We start from the raw sequence: 15,280 nt of genomic DNA, 5'->3' as shown, positions 1-15,280 counted from the left end.
ATTGAAAAAGACGCCTGCAGGACAAACCGGCCTTTTTAGAGCAAAGTGCAGTCACAACAAGAGCAGACAGCTATTTGTTCCATCTCGTGGCTCCGGTATTCAGGGCACTGCATTCAGGTTAAACTTGTGCGTCTTGTTTCGCCTCCGTCAGAGCTCTTTGAACTAAATCATCTTTTCTGCAAGAAAGTCTAAAGCTGTGCGATATTTTTTTACAGTAGCGATGGATCCGGTGACTCGTGTGTGTGAAAGGGGTCGCTTAAATCTCTACCTAGTGTTTTAACATCTGTTTTAGCTGATTGTTTTTGTCTTTGGGGGGACGTAGTGGAGCGGTTAGCAGCAGAATACTGGACCTACATTCATGCCAAGTGCAGAAAAAGGGGTTAAATGTTCTGGTTTCAGCTACAGCAGTGTTCCTAAAAAATGCATGAATGCTGTTTTGCAGTTATGTAACAAATTGTTTCAATGTTCTTTTGTTTACCCACCAAAAAACCTCAATATTATGTGAGCAAATAGGACATTTTATTATTTTTTTAGACTATGCTTAGGCGCCGTCCCCTAAAGCAGAATCATATGTACCATCTATTAAATGAGGAGCGAATAAAACAATTTATTAGTGCATCCGCTACCGACGAGGCAGCTTCCCCCCCTGCGCTCCAGTGGTCATTAATTAAGCCTTCAACTGCAAAATAAGTAAGTATAGAATCCATCACCGGCGCATCCTGTGAGAAAACTCTTATTTAACTCACCGCTGTGCCACTGCTCCCTCTCACACAGTAGATGCCAAGTATCTTTGGCCAAATGTTACATATTTCATGTCTGACTGAATAAGAGAGCGCGAGAGAGCTGCAGGTGGAATAAATAGATGTAATTAAGGCAGTTGCAGTAGCGTTTATAAAAGAAGGGGAACGCTGTGGGAGGAAAGAAGGCACTCTGCAAGCAGACACAGGCGAGGAAAACCTTTTCATGGCATTTATAAAGCTGTGCTCAGCCTCGAAAAAGAGAAGTGCAAAGGTGGAAGAAGTCTTCGGAAGAAGGTGTCATTTGGGAGTTGTGTGTGTGTGGACTGCAGGCTCCGTTCCTCCAAGTGCATCAGCGCTGTAAATCTCGTTGCAGTCTGAAAGTCGCGCTCTCAAAAAAAAGCTGCTCATCTTTGAGATTCACGAGCAAACAAGATAACAGAAGCCGAGCTAAGATATATACTTTTTTATCCCCATCCCTGAGATCTCTGCATGCACATACATCTCTGGGTTTGTCTCCTGTTAAGTACACATCCGTCTGATGCCTTTGTAACGTCAAAGCCACCAGGCGTGTTCGCTTCCAGGCGAGCTGCCATGCTTTGGTTGAGAGACATCATAGCGAAGCAGAAACATTAAAATTCATCTCTGTGCCGCAACATCTGATATGTCATCGAGTTCATTTTGCAGAGTGTCCGTACTCCAAATTCCATTGCAGGTTTTCTCGGTTAAATGTAACGTTAAAACAAAGCGGTTGCGCGTACATCTCGATCTTTTTAAACTTCCATCTCCGTCCTCTGACTGTGCCGTTCGTTTTTCGGCTTTGGAGGGAAGTGGCAAATAAAATCGGGCTGGTTTTTGGTGGAGATATGTTTGACCGGCAGCATTCATGCCGCACATCCTCGTCCAACACTGCTGTCTACTGTCTTGTAGTCTTCGGACGGGTTCAGCTGTAAAAGCGTCTTTAAAAAAACAAATCTTAACTGCAAAGGTCAGCTGTCTGCATTGATTCTGTCCGCGAATGGGCAGCAAACCTTGTTTTTCACCCATCTGGACATACTGCAAGCCCATATCTTGCCCATCAATTTAGGCCGAGCAGTAATGTATTACTTACTGCCTGTTGTGCTGACTCTAAGAGCTGAGAGTTAAGATGCACAAGTAAAGAGCTGAATTATGAGACTAATGTTATATAATCTCCTTCCTCGCTACCCAAATCTGCTGCTGTCTTTTCATTTCAAAGCAATTTTGTGTTACGAGGTCTTCACCTACAAATGCATTCGCAGGGTGAGCAGCCTTTCTTTGTGCAGTTGTTTCGGGTAGTCGGTTTAGTATGAGCGTACAATAACTCAGGGCTTGAGTTGCCGTCGGTCAGCTTTGAAGAATCTGCGTTATTCGACTATTGGAAATAATAGGGTGGTGATTTCAGGGTGGTGATTTCAGTTTCCAAACATGTGAAAACAGAATTGTAACACCTGTTTCTCTTGGTTTCTTCCAGGTGTACCAGTACATGCATGAAACAATCACGGTGAACGGTTGCCCGGAGTACCAGGCGAGGGCCACGGCAAAGGTAATTTTCTATTATTTCCAATGAAAGACATTAAATCATGGAACTAATGAGTATCAAACTGTTACCAAATGATATGATTCTCATCTTTTAGTTTGGCTATAGCAGGACAAAATTAGTATGTATCCACTTTGCTAATGGCTCTCAGTCAGTCAGTGTGTAATTAAGCAATAACTCGTGAAAGTGCCAATTTTGTTGGATTAAGGCAAACGCCTGAACGCCAGCACTGAGTGTGTTTTTGCTGCTGTGGCACAGTTTCAGAGTTTGATCTTTGTGAGCAGCTGTTGAAGTGAAAGTTGCTCAGTAGTACTTGAGTTTGAGCTTGACTGCATATGCAAGACGTAAGTCGCCAACAACTACAGTTAAACTAAACGGGAAATGGAAGTCAGCTCGATAACACTTTGATTTTCTTGAGTTTTCTCAGGAGGTAACGGCACAAACTTTTTCTCGAGGACTTCTCCGACATGCACTCGCACTAAATCCACTCATGTAAATAAAACCAGCATGTGCAGCTGCTTTGGTAAGAAGTTGCCCCGCAAGCACAACCCCAGTGCAGTCTGCCATAACGGAGCAGCTTTTGTGAGCCGTCCTGGAGGTTGGCATCCCCCCCTGGTTCCATCTGCAGAAAGTTTAATGGGATCTTTCCGTTGGATTTTGGATTATTGCAGTAAAAGTCGAGGACGCTTCGATGTGTTGTATCGGCAGACCACGTTAACGTCTGTGGTCTCTCATTCAGCCACTTGACGACATGTACGAGTGTTAAAAAGTCATTGCTGAAACCTGGAAAAGATGCTCACACTCTTTTCCAGGTTTTGTGACTCATTCTTCTTCTAACCAGTAGATTTCTAGATATGTCATGTGGTCAGAGTACTTGTTGGCAAGATTTGGACTAGGAGGTTCAGAGGTTTTATTGATAGGTGATACAATCTGTAACAAACTCTTTAATTTGGGATATAAACATTACAGAATGTTTTCATTTCTTCAGTTTTGGGAAATAACACAAGGCCAAACAAAGGTGTAATCAAAATGTGTGTTATGTTAGAGGAACATAAGGAACCTGCCAGAACTTCCAGCTCTTGATCCTCGTTTCAGCGATCTTCAGTCGCTGAACGTCTTGGATTCCAGCTGTAAATCCTTCCTCAATTCCTCAGTCATCAGATTCGAAGCCACTAGATTTCCATCTTTAATCTGATTTACTCCCGAAAAAAGACACGCACTTTGTTTGATGTGACTTTTTTATCCCGTTATATAACCTGAAAGAAACGGCTCTGCGGAAACAACGTGATGATAAAAAGCGCTTTTGTTTTTCTGTCGTGACAGCTGACGGGCTCCGACAATCGGAACGGATTCCTTCATTTTGTTCTTTTTGATCAAAGTCAAACTGAGAGAAACTAGTTTTATATTCACATTGCGTGGCTTTGATATTTATCCCTGATCCGCTTCTCGAGTGGCAGCTTCTATCTGTTTTTTGGTGTAATGCATGTACGACGGCGGTCATTGAAAAAGCTCATCTCGTGTTCTTTAATATTTCAGGCAGATGTCTCGTTGTTTAGAAAACATCTGTGTCTCAGGTGAAGGACAAAATCAGAACAGAGACGCTTTCAGGTGCGTCGTGAATGGGATAATCTAATTTTAGTATCAAACAGAGGCGAGCTCGACCCGGCCACTCGAGCAGGACTTCTCTTACGGGGGACACAAGCCCTTTGTGAGAGGAACATACATCCTCTGTGTCATCAGAGAGATTGTATGAGGCTTCAAATGAGCAACAACCAACAAAATAGTCCCGGTGAACTGCAGCTAAGCACCCGGTTAAAGGAATAGCTCACACACAATGTGGAGATTGACTGACTGTCACATGTCTAGGATAAAGACTGGAAGCAATGGCACCTCTTGTTGGTTTAATTTGCACATGAACAGACAAGCGAATGTCAGAACAGGTTTGTAGGATTTTATTTCTTTTTTTGAGCTGGAGGAAACAGCTAGTAGTCCATAACTGACACATTATATCTTATTATTTAGTCTGTACTAGGGGTTGTACAGACTAGTCGATTTCACTACTCCACAATGACGTTTAGAGCTTGCAGTCGACTAGTACCGTACACAAACAAACATTCCCACCATGCAGAACCCGCTGCACTGGTGGGCCCAGAACGAGGAGAGATTTCCCCGTGTGCAAACGTTACCTGGCCGTCCCAGCGACAAGCAAGAGGATTTTTTCACTGGCTGGAAATAACATCACACGACAGCGGGCGAGCCTTCACCCAGTGCACGTAGATGCGCTTGTGTTCTTGCAAACCAGGATGGAGGGGATGGTAACTGAGCAGGACTGTGATGATGATCAGGCTTGCAGGCTCTTGTCTGTGTGTTGTTTTCCTCCCAAATTGTTTTAGAGTTCAGTATTTTGTTTTCCACTTTCCGCCTATATGGGAGATGTAGCCGAACATAACGTGTAGGTATGTTACACAAAATTTAACAGATGAGTTGCTGCTTGTTGTTGATACTCGACGCTTGTTGTGTAACAGCTGTCCATTGTCATTGTCCATTACTGAAAAAAATATCAATGACTTCACCAGCGACTAGTCGATGTCGACTCGACTTTCATCATATTAGTGTCGACTTAAAAAAGTCCCTAGTCTGTACACAAATGTAAAAACACCTATTTTACCCAAATTAGCTTGAGAATGAGCCCTCGGCACGGAGACAAATTAAATGTGTTCATTTGTGAACTTTAGCGATGCTCTTTGGAAGAGCCAGGCTAGCTGTTTCTCTCTGTTTGCAGTCTTTATGCTAAGCTAAGCTAATTGCATGGTTGGCTGTAGAGAATCATAGACGTGAATAAGCTGGAACGATTCAAAATGAGACACTGTGCCGTCAACAAAGACTAATCTAACTTCTTCAGGAAGAAGATATACTTTATTAATCCCTCGATGGGGAAATTCTTTTTTCTATCTATTTTATTTTTTATTTTATTTTTATGATGGGCAGCCCCCCTGAGAAGTGTCCAGTTGGGGGGGATCGGTGCCTTGCTCAAGGGCACCTCGGCAATGCCCAGGAGGTGAACTGGCACCTCTCCAGCTACCAGTCCACTTTCCATATTTCTGGTCCATGCAGGACTTGAACCAGCCACCCTCCGGTTCCCAAGCCAAGTCCCTATGGACTGACCTACTGCCACCTCATATTACATACTGCGATGTTGTTTATCATTTTGAATATCGCCCGTCATCAAAAAACAAAAACATCTTTTATTAAAAGCTGGAGCAGAGAAATTTCACTCCACAGAAAAACTGTGACGGTTGAAGCTTGGAAGAAAAACTTTCTTGTCTCTTTTTTTTTCTAACCCCGGAGCAACCATGAAAACATGATTTAAGCAGCTTTAAAAACTCTTTTCTACTTTTTCTGTCTTCGCCCTAAAAACTTTGAGAACTCTTAAATCTGTATTAAAACTGCACATCCACCGGGCAATGGAGCAGGCGGCTAATGGCCTGAGCTTGGCTTAGGCTGGGGAGGACGTTCTACACTGGAGGGCACTGGATGTTTTATTTTACTCTCTCTGGAGATAATCAGACTGCGGCGCCTATTGCGTTCAATCAGCATCACACCAAACAGTCCAAATGGGAACGAGCATCTATATTGAGAACGGAGCCTATAAGCATCAGCGGCAATAATGACGAAATATTAGAAACATGCTGACGCTTCTGTCCAACGGGCTCTCGAGTGCTTTAGCTAGTGAGACGGCAAATCTCCAGACGGATGAGATTTGTGTTTTACCTGAACCGTTCGATTCTCTCTGATTGCTTCATTAATTAAATCAATTCAGCCTCGAATTCCTGGCTCGCGGGCCACTTATTACTTATTACAGGTCTTAATGGAGACGAGGACTATCAGGGCTTGTACTGTACGAAGCTCCGGGAGGAAAATAATGAGAGGTGATGATCAAGTGATGTATTAAGTCATACGTAAACTGTGAATGTGCGTTTCATTTAAAAAAGCCTCCTGTGTTTGAGAGAGCGCCGGCCATCTGCCAGTGTTTTTTTTATTTTTTTTCCCGTTTGCAGAAAAAGCCAGATAAAGTTGTGAAGGTCGATGTGCTGTGAGGTCTGGGAGGCGACGATATGCATGCTGAGGAGCTGCCTTTTACTTCACAAAGAGGAGGAGGAGGACAGAGAGAGAAAAAAGAGAAGGGAGAGAGAGGGAGGAAAGTGGCCGTCTACAATAACTAGATTAAAACAGGCAGCAGGAAAGAAGAGAGAGAGACGAGCAGAAATAATATGAAGATGCGTATGAATATGGAAGAGAGAGATGTGGATGATGCCTGAAGGGAGCATCAAAGACCACAAAGTGCCAAGATACTTGTCTGCTGCTGGGGAATTTGGATACACATCTGCAAAAGCTTCTGACAGAACCTCCCCTCCTCTGCTTTTTAATCCCCCCCCCCTGAACCTCCGATCTATCTCACATATCATAGACGAGCTTTCGACAGCGAGACACCTGTGGCAATGCATCTGTGGATCAGCGGGCACGGGGTGTTTCTTTTTCTCTCTTCGTCTGCCATTAGCTTTCCCAGGCTCGGGCTAACAAGCTCCTGGGTGCTTTTGTTCTGAATGTACAAGAAGCAACGAGCTTGGCTTGAGGTTCAAAGGAAAGCCCACAGCCAGCGAGCAACATCAACCAGCTGGTGGAGACGCGAAAGGGCGAGAGTGAACTTGGATGTGTTAATCCGTGTGCTTAGGAAGCCGGAGAGCTTCTCACATGGAGTCTAAACCCACACACCCCCCCGAGACGCTGACTAAATCCTAACGCTTTGTTCTAGGCGTCCACGTCACCATCATTTTGTAATACTTTTAGAAATCGGTTTCCTCCTTTGCATTCATGTTGGGTGTAATGAAGAAGACGATGAACCAGAGCCAAGTGTCAAAGCAGCGCGCACATGTGGCAACCAATGATGTAACAACGGCCAATAACAATAATAACACTGGCCATTTTAAATGTAACAACGGCCAATAACAATAATAACACTGGCCATTTTAAATTTAGTTTTTGTCATAACAATGCAAAAAGTAACTATATTCTTTTTTTTTTATATTTGTTAATTGATTTTACAGTGATGTAACAAAATCAAGAGGTGTTTTTTGCAGTTGTTGCACATTAACGAACAGGTGATCAGTTATATATATAATTGATTATATATATATATATATATATATATATATATATATATATATATATATATATTTATAAGTTCTTAATAGATGGTTACTTGTTTACATATGTTGTTTTTGTCTGTTTGTATACCCGGAGTATTGTAACAAAAATATTTTCCCCCTGGGATTATTAAAGTATTTCTGATTTTGATAACAAGCAATAATAATCACCCACTGCTAAATAAAAGTCCACTTAAACAGAGATGAATAAAAATGTTATACTTGTGCAGAAAAACTCAGGATGGCAGCAATAACAAATCAATTCCTCAGCATGTGCACAAAAAGTTTTTTATTAAACTCTGAAGGTGAACCGCGTATCGTGCACGTAACTTTCTCCAACTTCACAAACTGAAGAATGTCCCTGATCTTCCACCGCAATAAGATCAAACATCCGGCCAATAAGGAGACAAAGCACGAGGAAAACCCCCAAACAGAGCCGTCTTTGTACAAATAGAAATTGAGTTGAAGTAACAATATTCTAAATAAACATTTTCTACAATAAATAATTCACAAATTGGTTCTTTCAGCCATAACAAAGGTGATGGATTGCTGCGTAGTACGCGTCCTTGATGAATGAACATGACGACCATGCCGACCACCAAAAAATCTTTGATGAGCAAAATCTTTTATTTCAAAGAAACGCAGTCCTATTTATGCATTATTACATTTTCAAAGGATTTTCTTTTAATGCTACTTATTACATTATTGTTTGCTACATACTCGAACTATGAACAAAAGACTCTTTGACCACTCTCTCGTTTCCACGAGAATTGAATTCTGACAAAAGCTTAAAGCTGCACATTCTTTTGGGTCTTCACGATATATATTTATAGATTTTACTTGTTTACGATCTTTCTCTACGTCGAGTCACCGTTTCATCATTTCTCTCTGTGCGCCCACCAACAAAGCTCCAATAATCAAGTGTTTTATGACGTGGAAAGTTTAGATTTGGGCTCGTGGCTCTTTTGGTTTTACTGAGGGATGCAGGTAATGTGCAGCCTGAGAGGAGGCACAGCCTGAGAGACACGATTCATGGAATATTACCCGTCTGAATGTGCTGAAAAACAGATGTTTCCCATCCGATTGAACCCAGCGTTAAACAATATAAATACAGAAATGGTTTTGTTTATTCCATAAAATGTCTCAACATTTCTTCGAGGGGTTTTTGGCATCGTTAAGTTAAGATGATTTTTACTTCCTTCCTCCTTCAGGCCACAGTCGCAGCCTTCGCGGCCAGCGAAGGTCACTCCCACCCGCGGGTGGTGGAGCTACCTAAGACGGAGGAAGGGCTCGGCTTCAACGTGATGGGCGGCAAAGAGCAGAACTCGCCTATCTACATCTCCCGCATCATCCCGGGAGGCGTGGCGGAGAGGCACGGCGGCTTAAAGCGAGGGGATCAGCTCCTGTCCGTCAATGGCGTGGTAGGTCCGATACATGGAGAGTGTAGATAAGCTTTTCTGATCTTATTTATTATTTAAGCTTCTGAAAAAAATATCCTGAAATAATTCAGCAACTTCTCACAAAATGGGGCAGCGTTCGATTTTCTAGTTTGGTATGTGAGTCAACAGTCAGGAGGGCTGCACATGTCCTGTGGAAGAATCTTTAACCACTGGAGACTCGAATAACACTGACTCTAAGCCTGCTTATTTTTATGTAAAACCGCGGAGTATTAAAAAAATAAATTCAAATCAGCTTCCTTTTTAAAATTCCACAGAGCGTGGAAGGCGAGCACCACGAGAAAGCGGTGGAGCTGCTGAAGGCGGCCAAGGACAGCGTGAAGCTGGTGGTTCGCTACACGCCCAAAGTTCTGGAGGAGATGGAGGCTCGCTTCGAGAAGCTCCGCACGGCCCGGCGGCGCCAGCAGCAGCAGATCCTCATGCAGCAGCAGCAGCAACAGCAGAACACGAGCTCGCAGCAGAACCACATGTCGTAGGTGAGGCGCTTCATTGCTTTAAGGGTGGTGGTGGACCACCAGGAGAACAAAGGGAAAACACCACCCACGAGATTGGCTGCTATACATTCAAACAGCTCCACTTTATTACCCACAACAGCAATTATGATTAATTACTCATAGCAGTTAAAAATTAATTCACAAAAACAACAACAGGATCTCTGTAATATGCCGCCTGCTGTTGCTTTATTTCGGTTTATAGTTCCAGTCTGGACGGTCGAGGCTGACTCTGAGATGAGAGCAGATTATCTTAAAACTTTAAAGAACTTCCACAGTGTTTTATTCATTTTTTTCCCTGTCGTCGTCGTCGGCTCCCTTCTCATGCAACTCTTTGTTATTCAGATGTGGTTCTAAAACTGTTTTTCCTGAGTCTTGGGTTTGCTGGAAGTGTAAAAGAAAAATAACATTTCCAAGCATACATTAAAGGAACATATAGATGGAGAGAGGTGAGCTATATTCGCCTCGCAGCCACTTTTATTGTCTCGTGTGCAGGTGGCAGATATTATCATCCCGGCACGAAGCCCGATGCCTCGGTGGTATATTTTGTGAACTTCGCTGCCTGTATCCTCTGTGCAAACATTACTGCTTCTGCCACGTTCTGTTGTACAGGCTGTAAATTATTCAACTTTAAACCGATTACATCTGTGGCTCATGCTCTGCAGGTATGTGGATAAGTAGACGCAGCCTGCAACGCTGCTACTTGGAAGCTGCAGCCCGGTGGAGGGCGTAGATACCTCAGACATTTAGAAACAAAGCAAACTTTCACTGCGTGAAAATAACTTTTAATCAGACAAACTAAATCATATCATGCTACGCTTAATCCTGCCCAGACTTCTCGAATGATTCCCTGACGTCCCGGAGGCGGGCATGTGTCCAAGATCTCTACGGCGCTGCCCGTTTGATGCTAAATCCCCCAAGCATATCTCTTGTCTTGCACTTGGCACGGCACAGCTTGGGAAGGTATTTAAGAGCTTGTAACAGTGTGTCGTTGGTGGAGCTACAGACCGGAAAACTGAGCAGGGATCATGTTTTATCAATGCCGGCATGCTGGCCGCAGAGATTTGCCTTGGCGGCCAAGAGGATGCTGACCGGGGTGACACGCACAAGCAGACGATAATTAAACACAAGCCACTGGTTAGCCTCGTCTCTGTCAAGCAGATACAAACATTACACAACGAGCTGGGGTGAGAACGATAATTAGTTACTGCTGTCTGAAAGTGGAGCCTGTTCAGTGGGTATGTCTCGGACTTGTTTTGCATTGTGGTTTCCACAGTCTGTCTTTCTGCAATTCATGGCAAGGCAGCAACAATGGCATCGACATAATCTCCCTGTAATTGTAGTAAAAACAACATTCTCTCTTGCATAAAGGCTCTCTGTGTCCGTGAAACACAATGAACGGTGTCACTAAATGCTTCACGGTATTGTCTTTGCACTCCAGTGTTGTAAACAACACAGCAGGCCTGTTACATACACGCCTAAAACATCTCCGCTAATCAGCAGATCCTTGTGCAGGATTCATAAAACTGAAGCTACGAAACGTACAAATAGAAATATATTCACTTCATGCTCGTTTAAAGTAACTTTCTGGTACATTTTCAGTAAAAATATCAGAGCTGTCGTCTTTCTTTGAGAAGCTGGAGCTCGAGATGTTTCACCTCTACTTCAGTTTTCACTGACTGGAGGGGAAACCCAAGTACTGGACCCACAATGCAGATAACAGGCAGGCGTAGGCTTGGAAGGCTTATTTACAAAAAAGGTGCGACACAGGTGAGTGACGGTGAGGTCCAGGGAACATGTCCAGGGCAGGAGGGTGAAGCACAAACAAAGGCAGGCGGAGAAGGTGAACGAGACAGGGCTGGAGGACAAAGCAGACAGACGAGCTTCTTCAAGATTCTTCAAAAAGGTTCTCAGAGTTGCAACGTTAAGGTGAAAGGTGCTACAACAAACTGCCGCAGTCTGGAAGGACGAACCGGAGTTAAATACTGCAGGAGCTTGATGAGGTGACGAGTAGCAGGTGTGGATCAGAAAAAGGAGCGGCCACGCCCGACCTGCACAGACAGAGAAGAGACAAACCAAACAGAAGAAGACAGGACAGCACTTAGTGGGATCAACCAGGCCGCTGTTTCCACCTGGTTTGTTAGTGCGACTTATCTGAATCGTTAAGGTCACGTGAGGCTAAGAAAGTGTTTACCTTCCATCCATCCATCCATCCGTCATCCTCATCAGGGTTAGTTCATCTATTAAGTGCATGTCTATGTACGTCACGGGAGGAGAACCCATGCAAACTCCACACAGAAAGGTGGTCTTACCTTCAGGGAAAAGCTCCAGGATGGATGCAGATTCTCCCATTGAAAAACATTTCAGCAAGACATATGGAAGTAGAAGAAAAGTAGGATATATAAGTGTTAATTTGTGCCCTTCAAATTAAAAGCCTAAATCTGCACACATCCACAGGAATTTATGATGCACGCTCCCTCCTCCACCACCCAGGTGGTCTGTGCAGCAAGGTCCAGAGGACAGTTTCTGTCGTATCTATCATTTTTAATTAGGGAAAGATGCATTTGGCATGACGTGTGGGTAGCGTGATGGCATAACACAGCGCCTTAAAAGCGTCGTCGTCATGCCAAAAAGCGTGAGAGTTGGCAAGCCTCACACACACACACACACACACACACACACACACACACACTGAACAGAGTGATCTATTGTACAGGGGGCACGTTGAAAGTCAGACATAATGGATTTACAAGGATTGGAAGCCGGCGCGAGACTCAAACAGCAATTAAACGCCGTGATCGCTAATCATCCGCCGACACAGAACGAGCTTGATAACACTGATGGAACTTGAGGCGTTGCTCTCAGTCTGTTTGTTATTTTTATTTTTTATGATCTGCAGGTTGTTCCATAAGAAGAAGAAGAAGAAGTGAAGGAGAGCGAGGAAAGGGGAAATCTGTTTGTGTTCAGGATCCCGGAGGAATCTCACCGTCGTCGTCGTTGGAAGAGGAGGAGGAAAACCACAAGACGAAGACTCTCTCTCTCTCTCTCTCTCTCTCTCTCTCTCTCTCTCTCTCTCCCAGTGTAACACCGATAACTGAGCAAAAACAGAGAGAGCTTGTGAAGCTGAAACTGGTGCTTTGGAAAAGGAAGAAGGAGACGAGCACTGAACGTCGTCCGTTTTAACTTTTTATTCCCTTTTCTAAGTTCCTATGTGACTCTTACTGACGCTCCCTTCTTTCTTGTGTTTGTTGTTTTGTTTACACTCCATTTATTTAAATATTTTTTTGATCGCTTATACCGACATCCATCCCACCGTGGCACCTCCTGCCATAGATATCATTTGTACAGTGGTGTTTCTATTGATTCCTCAACTGGTGCTTGTGTCTCTGTATGAATGATCATCGGTTTCTTTCTTCTGTTTCGGACAAACGTGAAACTCTTTTTTACCTTCTATATTGTAGCAAGAAAGATTTTTGTATCTTGTAGGTTTAGCAATAACGCACATTCTTCTGTTTTTACATCTCACCACTAAATTCATGATATATATATATATATAATATATATATATATATAAATATTATATTATATCTATTAAATATATTGTATGTGTGTGTGTGTGGTGTGATTATAATTATCATATATACTATTATATATAGATATATATATATCATATATATATAGATGATTATAATAATATAATGTGGTGGTTATATATAAATATAATATATATAGTGGGTGTATATATATATGTAGATGGTGTATATATAATATATATATGATATATATATATATAGATATATTATAGTGTTATGTGTGTGATATATATATATATATATAGTTAAATATGTAATGTGTAAATGTGTTTATATATTAATATAATGTATATGTAATATGTGTGTATATATATATATATATATATAATAATAATAATAATATATATAATATATATATATATATAATAGATATATATATATATGGGAACAGAGTTCATGGCATAGGTGCAAATGTAAATCGTCGTAAAGCAAACTGGGTCTTATGTACTGTAAGGCAGCTTCTTTGTCCGGATCTGTGCCATCTAAAGAGATTATTGATTTCCAGGTGGCATGAACAATTAATGTGCAATAACTGCGATTAACTTTAAGCTTCTCCCGACTGAGATTTATCTAAAAAATATATATATATATATATATTGAGAGATTTTAACAAATCAGACAAACAGAATGTCACCAGTTTCCAATTGAGTCACAAAATGGTCTGAATTCTGTTTATTTTATAGTTTATGAGATATTTAACATAAAGTTTTATCGTTCCTTTTGAATGTTACGTCTTCTTTCTCAGATTATTTCAAATCTGTTCGTTGTATAGCAGCTGAATATTAACACATGTCCATGTAGAGTTTTTCAAACGCAGCAGCCGAGCTGAAGTCTCTCTCGCCGTCTCCATCTTTGGTGCTACTCGCTATTTGTTTTGTTTGGTTTGCACCGCATTTCCCAGAGATCACTTCTTTGCATCTTGTACTTTCCGTTCTTTTGTGTCCTCTTCTATAGATGGCGCTCTTTTCAGAGTTTGTTCAACCCACGCAGGCTTCACTGCTTGAGCTCTTCTTCTGTTTATCACAAACAAACCACATAAACCACATCACTTCCTGTATGCTAGAGGATTTTTCTTTCTTTTTTTAACCCCAAGAGAGACGAACCAGACGCCGCATGTCGATCGCAGCGAGTTGTGAAGTTGCATTTCCACTTAAAGTGTTGCTGATTGTTACTTTACGGTTGCATCACGGATTTATTGACGGATTGTGAGGATTTCGCTTTCACCTTTAATCCTCCCTGATCTGATCCTGAAGTCCAGCAGGGCAGACTTCTTCTACATGCATAACACCGTGCCACGCTGCCAGAATATCGCCATATTCCTGAATAACCTGTCAGCGCTGAGGTCGACTTAACGCCAAAAGCTTTTGCGTTAAGTCGCCTCCGCACTTCAGGTTTCATAGAATATTCCAAAAGTTTTATGAATCGCTCACTCTACAGGCAGAACATCTCGATATGACAGATCCCTTTTTGTATCTTTAAATCACAGGTACTCTTTCTTAATTGACTCACATTTTTGAAGCTGATGGTCCCGTACTTAACGTAATTATAAAAATCTAAAAAAAAAAAAGACAACAAACTGTTGATATGCAATTGTTATACATACTATATTTGTATAAATAAATCTATGTGCTTGTGTACAGTGAACGCCTTGTCGACTCTTCCTTTGTTTCACACCTCTTTTATGGTGTCAGTTTTTACCTACTGGATAATTATTTGCAGATCTGCAAAGCTCTACATGGTTTGATTAGAGCTGGAGTCAGTGTTTTAAACTTTTCCAGGCCGAGCTCTCCCCCAGAGACTTAAAATATGATTTATTTAGAAAGGCTTCTGTGGGAACGCCGAGTCCAGCAGATTTTGGTCTTAGTCTGCCCGATCATAAAGACAAACGTTCGCTTTCCCTTTTGCTTTTTGGCTGTGCTGCTAAGACCGCAGTATTGTTAGAGCTAGATAAATGAAAATATTCAAAGCATTTTTGCAGAGTGTAAACATTAAAGAAACACAGGTATCAGCTCTGCGAGCAGCTGTAAGCATAATGTAAACACATAACTTTGCAGACCTCAAAGGGGAGAAAGAAAGGAAACTTAATCCAAATCTCTGTAGCTCATCACACATCATCTTCCAATTAACCTGCCAGGTGCTCTGTCACTGCGGTGTGTGTGTGACCTGACCTTCTACAACACAGTAACCGCTGTAATTAGTCCTGCTATTGAAATACTACACACGCTGCCCTGGACGCTACT

At 42.2% G+C, this 15,280-nt stretch overlaps 1 protein-coding gene across 4 annotated transcripts in view; it reads left to right on the top strand.

Annotated features, from left to right (window-relative positions):
- lin7a (lin-7 homolog A (C. elegans)) overlaps positions 1 to 12,707 on the top strand; it is a 32,220-nt gene extending 19,513 nt beyond the window's left edge. For 3 of the 4 annotated variants that reach the window (XM_027272434.1, XM_027272433.1, XM_019276832.2), the window contains 4 exons: positions 2,230 to 2,301; positions 8,711 to 8,920; positions 9,214 to 9,432; positions 12,347 to 12,707. In XM_027272434.1, coding sequence (XP_027128235.1) covers positions 2,230 to 2,301; positions 8,711 to 8,920; positions 9,214 to 9,432 — 501 coding nt within the window. In that variant the 3' untranslated portion in view covers positions 12,347 to 12,707. Of the gene's footprint in view, positions 1 to 2,229; positions 2,302 to 8,710; positions 8,921 to 9,213; positions 11,335 to 12,346 lie in introns of those variants that run through there. The other variant, XM_027272435.1, reaches the window with a different exon arrangement.
- Positions 12,708 to 15,280: the final 2,573 nt, after the last annotated feature.

The sequence above is a fragment of the Larimichthys crocea genome, chromosome XX (genome assembly GCF_000972845.2).
Source record: "Larimichthys crocea isolate SSNF chromosome XX, L_crocea_2.0, whole genome shotgun sequence".
Classification (NCBI taxonomy): Eukaryota; Metazoa; Chordata; class Actinopteri; family Sciaenidae; genus Larimichthys; species Larimichthys crocea.
Note: the sequence above shows the minus strand (reverse complement) of the source record. Positions and strands in the feature narration are given on the sequence as shown.